The 19845-nt window shown below is 52.8% G+C and overlaps 1 protein-coding gene across 7 annotated transcripts in view; it reads right to left on the bottom strand.

Moving 5' to 3' along the window:
- CUX1 (cut like homeobox 1) overlaps positions 1–19845 on the bottom strand; it is a 366772-nt gene that overhangs the window by 73833 nt on the left and 273094 nt on the right. For 5 of the 7 annotated variants that reach the window (XM_088833168.1, XM_055410115.2, XM_088833170.1 and 2 more), the window contains exons 11-14: positions 13546–13734; positions 4089–4147; positions 962–1010; positions 136–232 (exon numbers count right to left, since the gene is read on the bottom strand). In XM_088833168.1, coding sequence (XP_088689294.1) covers positions 136–232; positions 962–1010; positions 4089–4147; positions 13546–13734 — 394 coding nt within the window. The remainder of the gene's footprint in view (positions 1–135; positions 233–961; positions 1011–4088; positions 4148–13545; positions 13735–19845) is intronic. The other 2 variants (XM_088833169.1, XM_088833172.1) reach the window with 1 other exon arrangement.

Below are 19845 nucleotides of genomic sequence, written 5' to 3'. Positions count from 1 at the left end.
ACACTCGTTAGTCAAGGCTCTCATCGCCCATCGCCCGGTGACGCCCGCCATGCATCAGCCCAGACTCACGGTTTGCTTTCCTCTTCCTCGAACCCCGGGTGGGGGCCGAGCGGCCGCGAGAACTTATCAACCTACCGCTCAGGTCGCTGTTGGAGATGCGCAGTGCAGCGTTCTCGGACTGTAGCGAGCGGTTCTTCTCCAGCAGTAGTACCTCCAGGGGCCTGGATGCATCCTAGACAGGGCAGAGCTGTGCTCACCGTGGGGCCGGCTGCCACCTGGCTCCGTGGGCTGCCAGACCCCACAGCCCTTGCTCTGATCTGACCTGCTTCCAGCCTCCCAAGGATGCTCCATGCATGTGGAGGACAAGCAAGTTCCTTTCTGAAATAACTCATTTCGGTTGAAGGAAGTTTTCTCTTTCCAGGCTCACACAGCTTGCAGACAGCTAATTATTCTTTCTTCTGTCCCCAGATCTGAGCGTCTAGACCTCTGCTTTCTTTAGTAATGGGACAGGTTGACACCTGTCAGAGAGCCCAGGAAAGGTGACCTGTTTTTGGTGCCAGCCACCGAGAGTTGGCTGCCTTCTGGGCCTCAGGAATGGATGTCACGCGATGACTTAAGATTTTAATTGGCCACTGGGTTACTGTGTACCACTGTCATCTTGTTTCTCACCCACGTGAGGAAGTAGATAATAAAAATTTCTAAGTCAGTCCATTTGGGGCTGATCTGTAACACAATCTGCGAGTATTTGTACCCACGTTCTTAGTACCTGCCTGTGTTAAATTGCAAGTTCATGTGAACTCAGTTAACCAGATTGAAAAACACTGATTTTTCTCTTTTTGCCCCTTTTAACTTAAAGATAATTTGGTTTAACTCGGTGAAATGTTCCCAAGGAGAAACAACCTCGATGGTTAAAAAGCAACATGATGCTCGCACACGCAAAAAGCAAAGGGAGACCGTGTACCTGCGTCCCAGTTCCCTCGGCCGGTGCAAACTCCATGGACTTCAGGATGCTGTGGAGAGCAAGACAGAGCCGTTACCCTTGCTTGGACCTGCGGCAGGCGGGGTGTGGGGGGGCAGTCCTGCTAATGCTCCCTGTGCTCCAGGAACTGAGGAACTGACAACTTTAACAACTTCGCTGGCAGCCTTATCATCTGATAGCGGCTCTGGAATAACTATTCAACTAGCAGTTGGCCAGTGAAAGTTTCTTGCCCAGCATGTAAATCATTCCATATGGAATCACACCAGGTCTGTTTGGAGTATAATTTTAAAGTTAAGTTGAACACAGACATAACATGGCTCTAAGTGGAATGTATTTGTAAAGCTGAGAGGGGCTGAAAAAGCTCTAACAAGGAAGTCAGGAAGATAAACCTGTGCCCCCAGCGTTTGGCCAAGAGTGAGGTCCCATGACTGGATGGCTCACATGCGGCAGGGGACGGTCCTGGTGCCCAGGCAGGGGAAGGAGCCACCACAAAGGTGTGGGCGACCGGGCTCATTTCTCCTTTGTCCTCCTTATCACAGAAGCCACTGTGGTCATGGCCTGTTCCAACAAGTCCGAGAGCTGAGTGAGTTGGGGCGCCCAGGACTGCTATTTGCTGAGTGAGGCACACATGAATGTTCTTTCTCTGGGTCCACGTGGCCCCAAGGAGCCAGGGTGCTCCCCTCATGCTCAAGAAAGAGGGCAGGTTCCATCCCAGGCACTGGGCCACCTGAGCTCTCCCAGCCCTGACTCTAGCCTCGGCCCTTCTTTAAGCTCTGCGGCAATTCCATCTGGCGAGCACCGCGTGGAAAAGTGCCCAGGGCCCTGGGGACCCACTCTCTGCCACGGCCCCCAAGAGGTTCAGTGAGGAGTCAACCGCCCTCGGTTTCCCTGCGGTTTTGCCTTCATAGTGGCTCCTGTCATGTAAACTAACAAAACAGGAACAAGGAGGAGCTCATCATTTTGTTTTACGACAAGCTACTGAGAATAATAAGAACCTGGGCCGTGTTGCATCAGCTGCAAGAAGAGAGGCGAGCAGTCTGGACAAGCTTGTCTTTTCTTAGTGGCTGTCACGTTGTTTGCAACTATATTCTTGTCTGTGAGCTTCTTTAGGATCATGTAAGAAAAGACTAAGTGCATCTGAGTTTATACTAAAAACTGTGTCTCTTCATTTATTCAACAAATTTACCGACAGCCTCTTCTGTGCCTGGCGCTGTGCAGAGTCAGAGCCACTCCTCGGCCTCAGGAGCCCTGCAGGTGCTTCTGACAGCACGAGCAGGAGAAAACCTGGGCAGGAGACGCGTCTGTCTCAAGAGTTGTCAGGGTTTGAGAAGGGCTGTAAAGGAGCAAGGTGCTTTCTAGACTCTGGGGTGGGGGGTGGGGGTGGGGGAATCTCGGGGAGATGGGGGAGAGATGGGACAGAAAGGGACACCAGTGCATGTCTGGGGGCACGTGCATCACCAGGAAGTGGGAAGCCAGGGATGCATTTAAACAGAAAAGGCACCTGAATGGGACTCTCAGACGCTTGCGTTGCTGCGGGGCGCTGCATGTGCAGAGGTAACACGAGGGCCGGCAGGAGTGAGGGGGCCTCTGTTCTTGGAGGGGCTGAGAACCAGCGAGCGGCTGGGCAGGTGGAGCTGGGAGACGGCAGAAGGAAGGGGCCTAGAAGCCTTGGCTCCTGGAAACGGAGGTGAGCTCGGAGGAGAAGGCGTGTGGGACAGGCCTCAGGCTGGGAAGGGTAGGGGCCTAGAGAAGGCCTCCAAGTCAGCTTTTCCGATTCCACATTGGGAGAGGGCGCACACAAGGAGAGGGCACACATGATTTCTTTTGAGTAGGGAAAGGGATGGGGAGGTAGGCACAGAAGTGAAAAATATCCTCCCTGAGCTGGAAATGGGGTGGGGGAGAAAACAGAGCTTGAGGAGATGGACGGGCAGAGAGCCGAGGGGCCGTTCAAGGAAGGGTGCAAAGGCCGTCTGCGACATGGGGGTGAGACTGTTTGGGGAGAGAAGTGAGGGGAGCCCCGCCCTGCCGGGGTCACCCCGCCAGGGAGGCTACTGACATGGGGTCGAGAAGGTCAAAAAGGCCTTCCAGTGGGCTTTTTTTTTTTTCCCAGCAAACTCAAGGGAACGAAATTAAGAATCCAAACAACAGCATGGTGAGTGGGTGTTGGCTCATTTTAAAAGGAGCAATTAAAACTATCAGCAAGAGAGTAAACGGCTGATGGATGAGCGGGAAGGCGAAGGAAGGAAGGGACCAGCGTGGCGGGGTCAGTCTGGAGTGATGGGGGTAGGGGGGCAGAGGGGTGGGGTGGAGTGGTGGGGGCGGCGGGGAGAAGCCAAGACCAGAGGGAGTCACCTTGAGGCAAAGGCAGGAGATGCCTCCATCAGGCAGGGCACCAGGGGGTCTGCTGGTGGGGGGGGGGTGGTCAGGGCACAGCTGGGGGCAGAGGGGTGCCCCGAGGGCATGGCAGGGCCCCCGGGGAAGCAGAGCTTGCCAACAGCAGGGGAGAGGACCCGGGCCTGCAGGCACTCCCCTGCAGTGTTTGGTAACCTGGCCATGGGGGTGGGAGTGGGAGAGGCCAGGTGAGACTCTGAGGTGAGAGCTCCAGGTGGGCCCAGGACAGCTCAGGGAGAGGGGTTGAAGATGGCCGGAGGCTCAGACTGGGCGGTGGGGCCTGGGGAGGGAACTTCTAGGCATGAGAGCATGGGCGTCAGCACTGAAGGAGGACATGCTTTCAGCTGCTGCGTCTCGGGTGGAGGTGTGGCCAGGGAGGTGTGCGCCCTCAGCTAGAAAAGGCTACCTTGCTCTGTTCTCCTTCTGTTTTGGGAACTTACAGCTAAAAAATAAGCTCGTATTTTATATTTCCCATAAAGGCATATTGATTCCGTGCCTGCTGGCAGTTTCTACACACAAAGCCTTATAAAGAGCCTGAAGAATTCAGGCACAGGTCTGAGTACAGACACCTGCGATGCTGGGCAGCCTAGGACTCGGCCCAGTGCTGGGGGGTCAGCCAAGGACCTGGGGCTGTCCCCTCACTGGCACAGGGCTCCCTTAGCAAACGTCCCCAGTGAGCACCAGCTTGTGCGGGCCGAGCTGGCATCTCCACACTTACTTTAGCTCTTTTTTCACCTCTTCATAGTCAGCCTGTCCCTTGAGTTTTTCTTCCAGTTGCTGAAAACAGAGAGGGATTTTATTAGTGGTAGTGTCTGAAATAGGCTGATGGGCTTAGCCATGGACTGAATGTGGTGTCCCTCCCACCAAATTCAAAAGCTGAGACGCCAGCTTCTGTGTGATGATGGTGTTAGGGAGGTGGGGCCTTGGGGAGGTGATGAGGTCATGGAGTGGGGTGGTGGAATCAGGGCTTTAAAAGATACCCCAGAGAGTGTCCTCGCTGTTTCCGCCATGTGAGGTCACAGTGGGAAGATGCTGTCTGTGAACAAGGAAGGGAGCCCTCCAGACACTAAACATGCCACTGCCTTGACCTTGGACTTCCAGCCTCAGAACTGTGATAAGTAAGTGTCTGCTGTTCACACTACCTGGTCTATGGTACCCGGTCACAGCAGACCCAAGGCTAAGGCCCTTCGCTGACTGCGTCACCTGTGAAGCATCCAGCATCCTGAGGGAGCCTAGACATGCACAGTGGAAGGTGACAACTGTGGAGTTGTCCCTTGTCCTTCCCTCGTGGGGCTGGTGTTGTATGTACACACACACACACGGCAACCATGAGGTTGTAACAAAACTCAATGAAAAGAGACGGAAAAAGTTTAAAGAAGTGCAAAACACAACAAGGAAAAAGCCGCTTTGTATGAAATCCCACAAGATGGCAAACTGGGTGAAGAAATACTGTCCTGGCATTTTAAAAGTAGTGTGTGGCTTTTCACAAACTACACGAGGCCAGTTGATGAGTATGGTTAGTTGTCAACACCTCTGGTGGGACCCTGCTGATAAGAGTCACAGCTCCTTTGTCACTGGGGTCGGTATCAGCCCCAAATGCATTTCTGGATGGCTTCTCCCAGACTCCAGGGTTTTAGGATGAGAGACGGTCCACTGGCTGGGGGTCAGGAGCTCCTGGCAAGGCCCAGGGGCGTGACCACAAGTTTCGTGGGTATGAGGATGCTCTGATGTGTTTCACTCCACTCTGTGAGCCCACGTGGCTGATTTCATCCAGAGCCCTGCAGGGCCTTCTTGCCAGGAAGAGCCTTTGGCATACAGTGGTGAGCAGAGGGTGCTTCCTTCTACGAAGGTGCATTTGGCCTAGTTTGTTTTTTACCCGCAAACTCATTCCCCTCTCTCCCAACCAAAGGAGCTTTTTGTGGCAAATAGGACAGCATGACATAAAACACAAAGACTCGGCCAGCAGAGGATCCTGGCCATTTAACGTCTTCCCAAGCCTGGGGTGAACAACTTCCATCCTTGAATCAACAGTCCCCTTCCCATCTATAGGGCTTCTGGTTACCTTTCAGGCTCTGCTTGATCAGCCATGTCTATGATCACAGTTTAAAGCCAACTCAGAACATTCAAGAATTTGGGGAGACGATTCCCACGTGGCCCACCAGCCTCTCGATGCTCACCTGAATCCCATGTGCCCCCATTTAGCCCATCTTTTCCTGCGGTCTTTGTGGGCAGTTTCTTGTGTTTGTATTTTCCATTGTGGAGAACTGCTTTGCCCTCATTCCTTTTTCAGACCTGTGGCCAACTTTCTCTATTATGATGGTTTCTCCTCACAATCAAATGGGAGGTAGCAGGTGCTCGTTTTCCAACAAAAGATGCTCAGAAGGTGCTCACGAAGGAGCGATTCTTTCATTCTCCTCCCTGTGGTCGAACAGCGGGGAAACCCTTCCTATTACAAGATTACCCCATGCTGCCGGGACGCAAAGCACCTTCAGAGGATGAGACTCACTGTTGCTGGACGCAGGGCACATGTAAAACGTGGTCGAGTTCACAGAATAGGAGACGGACAGGAAGAAGAGTGGACACAGAGCTTTCAGACCTGGCGTGGTCCGGAACCCGGAGTCAGTTCTGTCACTCACAAGCTGAGCCCTGTGGGCACGTCGATCAGCGGCTTATCCGTGAGTTGGGAGCAGCAATGACCTCTGAGGGTTGAGCAAAGGGGTGGGAGACAAGAAGCCAGAGCAGATGCTGGCACTGTGGGGCCTTCGCTGCGGGACCACTGTCGCTGCCAGATCTTGGTGTGGGGTCCCTGAGGGCATGTCTCCAGGCTCTCTCTGCAGACCTGGGATCGGCCCAGATCAGCAGGTTTTAGGACTGGAATCTGTTTGGTTGAATATGAGTTTTCATGGAGAACTAAGCAGCTTCCACTGAAATTTCTGTTGTTTGTCTGGAGGCAGAGTAGTCAGGAAGCACCCAGGACAGTGCCTGCAAACCTCGGTTGAGAAGACACCTGACGGGCGCCTGGTGGGACTGGTGCTGCCTCAGGACCTCTCCTGATGGCGATGAGCAGGGCGGGAGGCACATGGTTTGGGCCCAACTTGGGGGGAAAAGCCTGAGCGCCCTCAGCTCTGTTCTTTAACCCCAGACTCTTTGCTGGGCGCCGGGAAAGTCTGGTTGCGGAGCATCCTGCCTGGGCGGCAGCAGGCACTCCAGGCTGTCCCTCCACTGGAGAGTCTTCCCCTGGACTTCGCTATGCTCGTTGCACTGTGGGCCACATCCCAGGCCTGGCTCCACACCCCACACACCATCTTATTTAATTATCTCAACATGTCTGCAGAGCATCTGTCTGTTTGTCCAGAGAAACGAAAAGAAAAAACCCCAAAACACATGGGTTCTGCACTGCAGGCCTTGGTGGGATGCTTGAAGCAAGTGTAGGAGGCAGTGAGGTACTGGTGGGCTGGGGCCTGACAGACCCGAGCCAGGTCCTGGCTCTGCCACTGGGCAGGAGTGACCCTGGACAAGATGCTTAACTTCTCTAAGCCTTGGTTTCTTCATCTATAAAACGGGGGTAATGGCACACACGGCACAGGGCTTCATGAGGACTAAATGGGACAGTTGTCACTTGGCACTGAGAGTGGGCTGGTTCCGGGACCTCTGAGGTGCCAAGGCTGCAGACGCTTTAGCCCCTCACACAGAACAGCACGGGGCACTCGGCCCTGCAGAGCCCTGGACGTGGACCCTGCAGGCAGAGCAGCACCACAACTCTGAGCGCCCAGCGTGGTACCCGGCGCCCGGCACCACCCTCGGTGACAGTGGAGAGCTACATGGCAGGCAGCACTACGTTATCCTTGGGGTGATCCTGAATATGGGCTTCCCTGGTAGCTCAGCTGGTAAAGAATCTGCCTGTAACACAAGAGACCCTGGATCGATTCCTGGGTTGGGAAGTTCCCTTGGAGAAGGGATAGGTTACCCACTCCAGTATTCTTGGGCTTTCCTGGTGGCTCAGATGGTAAAGAACCTGCCTGCAATGCAGGAGACCTGGGTTAGGTCCCAGGGTTGGGAAGATCCCCTGGAGGAGGGCATGGCAATGCACTCTGGTATTCTTGCCTGAAGAATCCCATGGACAGAGGAGCCTGGCGGGCTGCAGTCCATGGGGTCGCATAGAGTCAGACACGACTGAGCGACTAAGAACAGCACAGCACATCCTGAATATGACTAGGTGGTTTCTGAAGACACTCTGTGGGTCTCAAGCCAGGGGCTCCGTCTGTGAGGTTCTCCACATCCTCGTCTGCCACCACCCAGCACCCCCACTGTCCTGGGCAGATCCATGGAGGAGGACAGATGCCAGAGCAGCTCTGGCTGTTCAACGCCAATGGCAGGAACGGCAGCCCTACATCTTGTGCCATGAATGCAGAATCTGGGAAGCGGGTTGCCTTACTGAGAAGTTACTCATGGGACGGAAGAGGGAGGAAAGGTCTGACCTTGTACAGAGCGGGGAGGAAAGGTCTAGTGAGGAGCTGGGCTTCTAGCTCAGACCTAAATGGCTGAGCGGGAGCCTGGGTGATAGGTTTAGCCTGTCGGGCCTCACACTTCTCTGGGGAAGGGGGTGGGTGAGAACATGGGTTTGCAAAGGACAGAGGTGAGGAAATGTCACATGCACAAGTGCAAACTGCAAGGGCCCCTCCAACACACATCTTATAGATCATGTACGTTTAATACTATAGGGTTTCCCAGGTGGTGCTAGTGGTGAAGAACCACTGGCCAATGCAGGAGACTTAAGAGACACGGGTTTCACCCCTGAGTCAGGAAGATCCCCAGGAGAAGGGAATGGCAACCCACTCCAGTATTCTTGCTTGGAGAACCCTATGGACAAAGGAGCCTAGCTGGCTGCAGTCCATAGGGTCACAAAGAGTTGGACATGACTGAAGTGACTTAGCACGCATGAACTCATGTTTAATTCTACAGAGCTTAGGAGCTCTGGAGCTTTGGAGCTTAATGGCTTCAGAACTTAGGAGGAGCTCATCAGTTGTTCCTTGAATTGCTAGAAGCATTATCTATATGAAGTTCTCAAAACCCTGGCTAAGACTCAAATAATGAGGTAATTTAATTTCAAATGCAAAGTATTTTGGTGTGCAGCAAATTAGGCACTAAATTTATAAAAGACATCTATCTTAGTCAAGTTATAACATGGGGCCTAGGGCTGCCAACTTAAGGGTCTCTGGCACAGAGACTAATGCAAAGACCCTTGAGAGGCCTGGTCCTCTGGGATACACAGTGAGGGGTCGAGGAGGCAACACCTCTTTGCCACGTGGCAGATGGGGCCAGAGAGGCGACTGCATTGCAGTTTACTGGTAGCTCCGTCTCTTCCCTCCAGGGTGATGGGAGCCAGACTTCTGGCAGTGCTGTCTGAGGACCCACAGGTCAGGTTAGGGGCATCAGTGTGTGGCCCCTCACCCTGACATGAACCCCTGGGCAGAACCCAGTGGGTATGATTGGGCTCCCTGGCCCAGGGCAGAGGTCCGAGGTTGACTCTGCTTCTGTGGGGGCTGGAACTAGGCAGCGTGCCCCTCCATTTCACCTGAATGGTGATCCCCACCCCCCCCCCCCCAGGTCTCCATTGCTCCTTGGTGAGAGGTGGCAGTTAAGTAAATTTAGGGTTGGCTGATGCCGGGGAGGTGCTGGGGAGGACTAAACCAACAGTCGTCCCCTGGTATAACTTCATCTTTTATCCCTGGGCAAGAGGCCCAGAGATGCCTGGTTGGGCGCTGCGCATGCTCTGCAAGGATGCCTGGGATGTGAGACCAAAAGGGGAGACCCCCCTCCAGGCCGGGGTGGGGGATAGTGACCGTGGCATTAGCGGCCTTCCTGCTGGCTGGAGAAGCGTGCTCTGGACAGAAAAGGGGGCGCCCCTGCATGGTCACCCCATCACAAGTCACCTCTGGTTTCCTCGAGCTGCGATCCCGAGTGACTCAGCACAGAGGGGATGGGAGCCCACTCCTTCTGGGTCCTGGCTGGATATTTCAGCCACCTGGACATTGCAAGGTTGGCTAAGTGGGCCACAAGCTGGGGACTGTCTGCAGGTGAATATCAAGAGTCACTCATCCAGTGACCAAAGGCACCTGTGTCTAAGAGGATTCACCGTAGACTCCCGCAATTAGCTCTGAAAGCATTTCTAGTAATGCCCACCAGTCTATAGTCATTTACTTATAACCTCAATCCAGAGTTGGGCCTCAAGGCCTCTAGCACAAAGTCCCCCAGTTCCTCCCTCTGGGGCATCACAACGGCTGCGGCCCTGGCCTGGGGCCACCTTCGCCCCTCCTCCCCATGGAAGGCTCACTGCTTCCTCTCCTTCAATCTGTGCTCACTGTGCCTTCAAGATGCAGCCAGGACGAGGCTCAGGGAGGCTCGGCCCCCGGACTCTCTGATGCTAGGGTGTCTGACGTTAGGAATCGCTCGTGCCATCCAGGGCGAGCGGGGGCCGTGGAGGGACACATACAGGTCTCTCCTCTACAGCCTTGGGCTGGATGGATCACTATCACACCCACCAGCCTGGCCAGCATAAGTGGGACCTGGATGTTGGAGCTTCACACACTGGTTAAAGACGGTTAAAATATGGTCAAGGGCAGCCCTGGTGCAGAGGAAACATGGCCGGAGAGGGAACTTATGTAACTAAAGAGGGAGTGTCCAGAATTAAAGTTGCTGAACGAGTGCAGAGAAGTAGCTGTCAGTCTTTTTCCATCCTCACCCCGAGGGAGACAGTGGTTCAAAAGGACCCAACAGAACCTTGGGAGGTGGTGTGAGCGGTGTGGACGGCTGGGGAGGCTTATGCAGTTTGGAAAAAGGTCCTCATGTGATTCTAACACATGGGTCCATGCATCCAGTGAGAACTGCTGATCTTTAAAGCATCTGTAGAAAATATTACATCTCCCTAGGGGAGACTGGCCTCAGTGAGTCTTTCTTACAGACAACTGTTTTAAATCGGAGCTCTCGGGAGCCGTGTTTCCTGGGCTATTGAAGGGTTCCGACAGAAGACCCCAGAGCGGTATTAACAGAGACAGCAGCCTCATGATGGCGGTCAGGTTATTTCATTGATTACGAGTATACGAGTACAGAATGGTCCCTGACAAGTGGGATGGAGCTGAAGCACTTGTCAGATAAGACAGGAAGAAACGTCTCCTGCTTCTGAGTCTGTTTTGATGTCTGAAGGTTAGAGGAGGCACCACTGCATTTGGATAGTGCTGGTGAACTTGGCTTGAAAAAGTAGAATGTAAGGAGAGAGACTGGTAGACATTCAACCAGCAATTTATCCTCATGACTCTCAATCAGTTGTGGAGGTGAAGCGAAGAAAATATTCAGTTGAAAAGAGAGGGGGCATGTCAGGGTGCTCGAGAAAGCAAACCGCTTAGTCCCCAAACGTGTTTCATTACAGAGCACCTGCACCCTAGGGTGTCCTGGTGGAGAAGACCCCAGGAAGCTCAATACAAGAATCTCAAGGCTTGTCCACTGCACTCCCGCCCTTGTGAGACTGTCATCAAGCACAGCACCGTTTATCTCAGAGGTCGTGGTCAGTGTCCATGGTGAAACCACCCACCACACCAGGAGGCTGAGACAGTGGGAGCTGTGGTGCCCTCAGCCGGCATACCCAAATTGAGCCCCCAAAGCAGGTCAACATAGTCCAAGAAGGAAAGGACGGAGGAGGAGTGGTGCTGGTAGTGGCAGGAGGGGGAGGAGGAAACGGGAAGTAAGGGGAGGCTCCTGGCTGCTTCCAGCGGCCACCACGGCTGGCCCCAGACCCCTGTCGTAAAAGCATTGGGTCGGTTTGACAGGTCTCATTCATAAAATAGTTTCCTAATAATTGTTTTGCTGCTTAGATTGGAGACTATAAATTGCACACGTTAGGAAAGAAAAAAAAGCCCAGGGAAGTATCTCATTCAATTAACCTTATTCCTCTGGGTGAGCAAGGCAGACGCACTCGCTTGGGGAAGGCAGGCGCCTTCTGTGAGTGGGTCTGATATCAGGGAGAGCTTTGCTCCTGGCGACCAGGGGTTAAGATAATTAAAATCAGAGAAGTCTTGTTACTAGAGGATATGTTTTGATTATTAGATCAGATGAAGATAAGGGAGTAATAATTTTGGAAGAAGTATTGCTGAATTGTTTCATTAACTGCACAGTATTAAAGAATTCCCCCAAGATACGGGTAAAGAACATTAATTTGTGAAACTGCGTTTCATTTTTGGTGAAGGCAAACATTAAAACCTTAACTGATCCGGAAGAAATTGCTCTGTAATAAAACGGTGGGGTCTACAGCCTCCCTCTCATGTAGCCAAACGCATCACGGACTTGAGTCGCACCCTTTAGCTGTTAACAAAGGAGGGAAGGAGAATCATCTGATAGTTGTGCCTCTGCTGGGGTCACAAACGGCTGTTAACACGAGAGAAGGACATTGAATCTGGAAATAAAAAGTGGGCACTGGTACTCGCTGTGCAAGCTGATGAGAGGACACGCAGCACCGGTGCGTCGGACGCCGCAGCTGAGGCTCCCTGGCCTCAACCAGCTCCCCGTCCTGGCAGGGCTGCGTCCTCAGAGGGGCCTGGGCACCAGCAAGTTTCTCAGGTGGTGGATGAGAAACCCAAAGAGGCAGAGAAGGATCTAGTGAGGGTGAACCGTGGCTGCCCTGGTGCCAGCGAGGTCAGGCCAGCGAGCTGCCAGCAGGACAGACTTGCTGGAGACTAAGTGCTGCCTCAGAAACACGGTCATGAATTGAGAAGGAAAAAAAAAACCTCAACTTAGAAAATATCAAAATGGGGCCTAACCACATTCTAGAATTACTTTACATAAGAGAAAGTTTTCCTGACATTTTTTTACAATTAACTATGATCCACTTTCTTTCGTGCACAGGGACTATAATTAGCTGTCGGTCACTTATCCATTCACGCCCGTCATGAATGGGCGCTGAGTGGAGGTGGGGGCGCCTAGCAGGCAGACAGGGGTCGGTGACGGCAGAGCTCGTGCCTGTGCCCTCGCTGGTCCTGTCTCTTCGTTGTCAAATAAGATCCCACTGAGGAGTCCTTGCTGGCTCTGACGTGTTGAGTCTAGGGTGCCAGGACCACCTCCAAATTATGCTAACTTCAACAGATTGGACATACCTTAAATAAGTATAATTAAAAAAAATACAATGTAGAAGGTTCTGGGTTCTGAATGTGGAACACAATGTACGAGATGCCCCAAGAGGATGTAGTTTTTGGCTAGATGGCTAAGGACAGAAGGTAGGATATCAGGGGCAGATCATGGGGGCTCTGGGCCCTGGCTTCTGGCACAGGCCAGCGGGTCAGAAAACAACCCTGCAGGTTGGGAGCAGGGACCCCACGGCTTGGTGCTGACTTGCTGGCAGCGAAACCCTTGGCATTCATTTTGTTTGGGCACAGGGAGGGCTGGGTCCCAGCGGCCTGGGTCCTCCTGTGGCAGCCACCTCGAGGAGGCAGGGGAGGCCGGCAGAGCTGGACTGCTATGTCAGCCGCACCCTAACGGCACTCCAGCCCAGGCCAGCGAGCTCATAGCCTCGGGTCCAGCACTAACAGCCTCTGAGTCCTTGGATAACAAGGAGGCGCTTTGGGCGGGTGGGCCCCCAGGATGGGGGTTTTACCATGGGCTGCATGAGAGGATGGCTGACTGGCAGGGACGTGCCACCCAGGTCAAAGCCTGACCTGCCTTGCTGCCTTGGGCTTTAGGACTCTGCTTCCGGCCACCTCACAGGGGTCAAGGCTGCCTTGCCTGCTGTCAGTCAGGACATGGAGTCCTCCAAATGAGAGCCTAATAATGGAGGTTTTGAGAGGAGGCGAGTCCAGGGGAACCTCCTGCCTCCTTCTACTGTCCTCATTGGAGGGAGGGACTCAGGCTGATGGCTGGAGCTTGGCCGAGAAAGTCCCCAGCAGTCGCTTTTGCTTTTAAAAAGAGAAGGCATTTTCACTATCATCGTTACAGACACCAACGAGATGGCTTTGAGGTGGGGCACCCTGCCATGGTCATTGCACAGGGGGGAGCAGAGTCCGCTGCAGAGCGCAGGGTGCTGGTGGGGAGCCAGATGCCCTGTGTCTTCCGGGACCGCGTGCGGAGGGAGGTGGTGTGCGTGCCGCTCTCCTCGGCGCCCCGGCTCCCTCCCAGCCCTCTGGTGCCCTTACCTTGAGAGTGCTGTTCTTGGCGCTCAGCTGCTGCTCGAGCTGGGAGATCTGGCTGGCCGAGTTCTCACGCAACTTGCTGAGGTTGGCCTGGAGTCTCTGCACGTCCTCCACCAGCTGGGCGATCTCCCGCTCCTTGGCGGCCAACTCAGCTTCCAGGCTGGAGCGGGTCAGCACCTCTATGGCCTGCTCCTACGGAGGACAAAGGAGATGACAAAACCGCTCTGACTTTGGACGGGCGCGTGGGGTCAGTCATCAGTGCAGGTGGCGGGAAGGATGTGGATGGTGATGTGGATGAGACGGCAGCACCTCGTGCCTCTGCTCGGACCCGCCCTGCCCCTGCCATCTTCCCACGTGCCTGGGAGCTGCTGCCTGGATTCGTCTGTTCAATAACCATTTACTGAATACCCATTGCGTACCAGGCACACGGCAGAAGACAAAAGGACAGAAGTCCTGTCCCCATGGGGCAGGGCAGGATGGGCCTGAAGGTGAAAGTCATTCAGTTGTGTCCGACTCTTTGCAACCCCATGGACTATACAGTCCATGGAATTCTCCAGGCCAGAATACCGGAGTGGGTAGCCTTTTCCTTCTCCAGGGGATCTTCCCGATCCAGGATTTGAAGCCAGGTCTCCTGCAGTGCAGGCAGATTCTTTACCAGCTGAGCCACCAGGGAAGCCCAAGAATACTGGAGTGGGTAGCCTATCCCTTCGCCAGGGGATCTTCCCGACCCAGGAATTGAACCGGGGTCTCCTACATTGCAGGCAGATTCTTTACCAACTAAGCTATCAAGGCGCCTTAAATACGCTTATTAGCAGCATGAAGTGTGTCGGATGGTGATAAGTGCCACGAAAAAACTGAAGCAGGGATGGGGCATTTGGGGTTAATATGTCAGGAGAAACCTCACTGAGATGGTGACTTTTGAGCAAAGGCCTGAAGGAGGTGATGGAAACAGCCCTACTGATGACGGCTGGGGATGTCAGAGGGGAAGGTTCTGAGGACAGCTTCTGGAATATGCCACAGCATTAGGATTTTTCTACCACAAGATGAGATTCAATATCCTTTTGCTTCATTACTATATTATCTAGAAGCTGAGATATCATTTGACAAGTTGAGTCTCAGAGTTGGCATTTTAAAAAAAAGCTAAAAGATGCAGAAGATGCATTATTTGGGGTTCCTTTGCTTACGAATTCTTTTGATAATTGCTGTTTTAAAAACCTTACTTCCCACTCCTCAAATTTGCTCATTTTAGAAAATATGCAAAACAAGGAAAAGATCTTTTTTAAAAGTCAAATCCATAACTGCACTTTTCAAGTAGGAGCAGTACTTTTATCAGGTTTTAAAAGTAACTAGCTCCTGAATAATTCTGGGAGCTTGTCTGTGGGGCGGAGCACTTCTGGGCATGACTGATGGGGACAGTCATTTTAAAATTAAAAGCTTCTGCACAGCAAAGGAAACTATAAACAAGGTGAAAAGACAGCCTTCAGAATGGGAGAAGATAATAGCAAATGAAGCAACTGATAAAGGATTAATCTCAAAAATATACAAGCAACTCCTGCAGCTCAATTCCAGAAAAATAAATGACCCAATCAAAAAATGGGCTAAAGAACTAAACAGATATTTCTCCAAAGAAGACATACAGATGGCTAACAAACACATGAAAAGATGCTCAACATCACTCATAATTAGAGAAATGCAAATTAAAACCACAATGAGGTATCACTTCACGCCAGTCAGAATGGCTGCTATCCAAAAGTCTACAAGCAATAAATGCTGGAGAGGGTGTGGAGAAAAGGGAACCCTCTTACACTGTTGGTGGGAATGCAAACTAGTACAGCCACTATGGAGAATAGTGTGGAGATTCCTTAAAAAACTGGAAATAGAACTGCCATACGACCCAGCAATCCCACTCCTGGGCATACGCACCGAGGAAACCAGAATTGAAAGAGACACATGTACCCCAATGTTCATCGCAGCACTGTTTATAATAGCCAGGACATGGAAGCAACCTACATGTCCATCCGCAGACGAATGGATAAGAAAGCTGTGGTACATTTACACAATGAAGTACTGCTGCTGCTGCTAAGTCGCTTCAGTCGTGTCCGACTCTGTGCGACCCCACAGACCGCAGCCCACCAGGCTCCCCCATCCTTGGGATTCTCCAGGCAAGAACACTGGAGTGGGTTGCTACTCAGCAATTAAAAAGAATACATTTGAATTAGTTCTAATGAGGTGGACGAAACTGGAGCCTATTATACAAAGCGAAGTAAGCCAGAAACAAAAACACCAATACAGTATGTTAACACACATATATGGAATATAGCAAGAGGATAACGATAACCCTGTATATAAGACAACAGCAGAGACTTGGATGTGTGGAGCAGTATTTTGGACTCTGTGGGAGAGGGCGAGGGCGGGATAATTTGGGAGAATGGATTGAAACATGTATATTATCATATGTGAAATGAATCTGACGTGGTTGGGGGCTCCCCACCTCAACACTCTGTGGATTTAAGAGGCCGTTTCTTCCGGAAGTGTATAAATTAGCCTGGGATAGAAACTGCACGCTGAATTTACTAATTAAGAAATGAGAAACCAGAACTATAAAGGTGGCATAGAAATAAAAAAATAAAAAAAAAGTCAAATCCATAACTGCACTTCTCAAGTAGGAGCAGCTACTTTTATCAGGTTTTAAAAGTTAACTGTAGCTCCTGAATAATCCCGGGAGCTTGTCTGTGGGGCGGAGCACTTCTGGGCATGACTGATGGGGACGGGGTGGGCAGGACGGCTTGGTCCCGGTGACAGCAGAGACCCAGGGGTGGCTCAGACTGTGGTCTAGAATGCCACCATCCCCGCCATCACCCCGGCCCCTGGAAATGCACTGCTGCACGCCATGGTCTGACCTAAACCGGGGCAGGAAACTGTGGCAGCTGCAGCCGCAGTTGGCAGGGACGGCCATGCCATCCCACATGTGACATGCCTGTCAGAGGGTTCCCACTTTGGGGACAGCTGGTCACCAGGGAAATAATGTTTCCTATCTCCTTCCCTGGAAACTAAGGCCTTTACCATGTAAGAATGTGAATCTTTGTGGGCAGTGTCTCTGGTCTGCATGACGTTGTAAAGTAAGCCCTTCATTTCCCCTGACTTCTGGCAGATCTGCCCGTGGCCCTGGGGCCCCAGTGAGCATTCTCCCGCCAACTTATTAAAGAGGCACATGCTGTCCAGACCAGTCCTGTTCAGGCTGTGCTCCACGGACTGGTGCCAATTCATAAACCGTGGCCGGTACACAGGGAGACAAGCACAGAAGTGGAGAATAAGCATTTAGAAACTTTTACAGCAATCTGATTTTGCTGTGACATTTTTATTGTCTTTTGTAAAACAGTCTGTAACAGATTGGAAATTAGAAACAAAACAAAACAAATAAAAGCGTTCTTAACTACAGAGAATTTAGGAAGCTCTGTCCTTAGACAGAGAAGGCAATGGCAAGCCACTCCAGTACTGTTGCCTAGAAAATCCCACGGACAGAGGAGCCTGGTTGGGCTACAGTCCATGGGGTCGCTACTAGTCAGACAAGACTGAGTGACTTCACTTTCACACATTGGAGAAGGAAATGGCAACCCACTCCAGGGTTCTTGCCTGGAGACTCCCAGGGATGGCAGAGCCTGGTGGGCTGCCGTCTATGGGGTTGCACAGAGTTGGACACGACTGTAGCGACTTAGCAGCTTAGCAGTCCTTAGACAACATGGGCAGGAACCGAAGTCAGGAGCCAAGGGACTGCAGAGAGGTCCTCCCACAGCGAGGACAGCAGAAGGGCCTGTGGGTGGAGGGAGGGTGTGGGTGGACAGGTGAGCCTGTGGGAAAAGGGGGGCTCTGTCTCCGGGCACGGACTCCACAGGTGGGACGGGGTGGGAGAGGCAGGGAGCAAGGCATGAGGAAGGGGTGACCGAAGCCGAGAGGCCGCCTTGAAGAGGACTGAGTCTGTTGGTACCTAAAAGTGACCACTCGGGAGGGCGGCCAGGAGGCCTGGACTTAGCAGGGGGATGCGATGACAGTGATACATGGAGGTCGGCCTTGTGGTGGGGGTACGCTGTGCCATGGTATCTAATTGAACTTATTTACCAGTCTTCCGGGGATGAGAAATGGCAGCCATAGAGACTGTCAAAGTGCTCTTAGGGAGAGAATCTGTAAGACAAACTGGACGGTGATCTGGGGTTTTCAACGGGTGAGTGCAGGTCACCACATCAGGGACGAGGGGCTCAGAAGACATGTGTAAAAACAGCAGCTCTCAGTGTGGCCCTGGACCCAGGATGGGGGCAGGGGATGGGCTGTCCCAGGGGATGGCTGGCCACTCAACTCCTGCGGCCCAGCCTGTCTTGGCCCGCAAGTCAACCACATGAATGTAGGCATGCCAATTAGTTCAGGAACAGCCACAGAGTGCTTGTTCCTAACACAGCAAACATCATTCGAGTCTCACAGAAACGAAGTGAGATGAGATGAGGCAATACACCCTAAAGCAACGGGGCCTTGGGGTTACGACAGAAAACACCACCCTCCTCTGCACCTGAATGTGCTCACTCCCATCTCCAGCACGAGGGCATCCTGTCGTCCCATTGTGCAGACACAGCGGGAAATGGAGGGAGAGCTGGACAAGGGCCTGGGAGTGGACCAGGGGCTGCGGGTGGGGGAGAGGCCCACACCTGGGTGACAGGGGCATGGCCCGCTGGTCTGTGGGCATCAGCTCAAAGGAGATGGGGGGACAGGGTTCGGGAGGGGTGGAAAACTGCAGGAGACTGGCATCTGGCAATTCAGTAATAATCAGTAATAACAGATTAATCAGTTGAGATTATTACTGAGAAACGTGGACTCAGGGGACCAGGACCACTGCCTCCCTCATGTCTGTCTAGGCCTTGACTTAGCCAGACCCAAATCCCTTGGTTGTTGCTTAATCACTAATTGTGTCTGACTCTTTGTGACCTTATGGACTGCAGCCCATCAGGCTCCTTGGTTCATGGGATTCTCCAGGCAAGAATACTGGAGTGGGTTGCCATTTCTTTCTCCAGTGGATCTTCCTGACCCAGGGATTGAACCCTCATCTCTTGCACTGCAGACAGATTCTTTACCACTAAGCCATTGCTGCTGCTGCTGCTGCTAAGTCACTTCAGTCGTGTCCGACTCTGTGTGACCCCATAGACGGAAGCCCACCAGGCTCCCCCGTCCCTGGGATTCTCCAGGCAAGAACACTGGAGTGGGTTGCCATTTCCTTCTCCAATGCGTGAAAGTGAAAAGTGAAAGTGAAGTCGCTCAGTCGTGTCCGACCCTTAGCGACCCCACGGACTGCAGCCTACCAGGCTCCTCCATCCATGGGATGTTCTAGGCAAGAGTACTGGAGTGGCTTGCCACTGCCTTCTCCGACTAAGCCACTAGGAAAGCCCAAATCCCTTGGGGGCTTTAACAAACACATGGGGTCTAGGCCCTGCCCTGGCGGCTGTGGTTCGGGGGCCTGGGGTAGGGCCCAGGGACTCCCCAGTGACATGGATGGGTCCAGGGTCAGGGCCCTGGCTCGGACAAACCGTGGAAGGACAGAAAGGACTTCCCTCAGCCTGACAACAGGCCCCTGTGAGCACCAGCATGGCGTCCTGGGAGTCTGTCTTGGGGGGCTTGCCCAGGTTCCAGGCTTCATATATAAGGGCCTGTGTCCCTCTGGGTGCTGGGATTTGGGGGTGGGGGTGTGTTTTCAAAGGGAAGAATGAATGCAGAAGCAGTAGTGGCTGAGGGAGTACCTGTTAAAGTCTGTCCCTTGGAACTGTCTGCCTGCTTGCCAACCTGCTTGTGTGGACTCTTGCAGGTCACATAAATCCTCCCACAGAGACCAGAACACCAAGACTAGACAGAAGAAGCCAGATAATGATCTCTGCTACCCTGCAGCCATTTTCAGGTGAAATATGAAAAAGGTACAAGAGTGTTACTCAACATGCAGGAAACCTGACGTGCGGTGATGGTGGGCTGGGACTCCAGCCTGCGAGGCAAACGCTTAGAGTCTAGGCTGACCTCTCTGGGGACCGGGAGGCTCAGTTTCCCTTCCTCCTCATCACCCTGCTATTCCTGCCAATGCCAAGTAGCCAACATAGGCGGACTCCATTCAGTACGTTCACCTGATGGACAGGCATTTAGGTTCAAGACGGCCTGGTGTGGGGCATCAGAGCCCCGAACTAACATTTTCCTGTAAATACTTGCCAAAAAGCCTGCGTATCTCCTGTCTCCTTGAGTGCGCATGAAGCCAGGGTGGCTGGATGGAGGTGGAAGAAT

The sequence above is a fragment of the Moschus berezovskii genome, chromosome 27, assembly GCF_049115385.1.
Source record: "Moschus berezovskii isolate FMDL1 chromosome 27, NW_MosBer_1.0, whole genome shotgun sequence".
In the NCBI taxonomy this organism is placed as follows: Eukaryota; Metazoa; Chordata; class Mammalia; order Artiodactyla; family Moschidae; genus Moschus; species Moschus berezovskii.
This window is presented reverse-complemented; position numbering and strand designations above follow the sequence as displayed.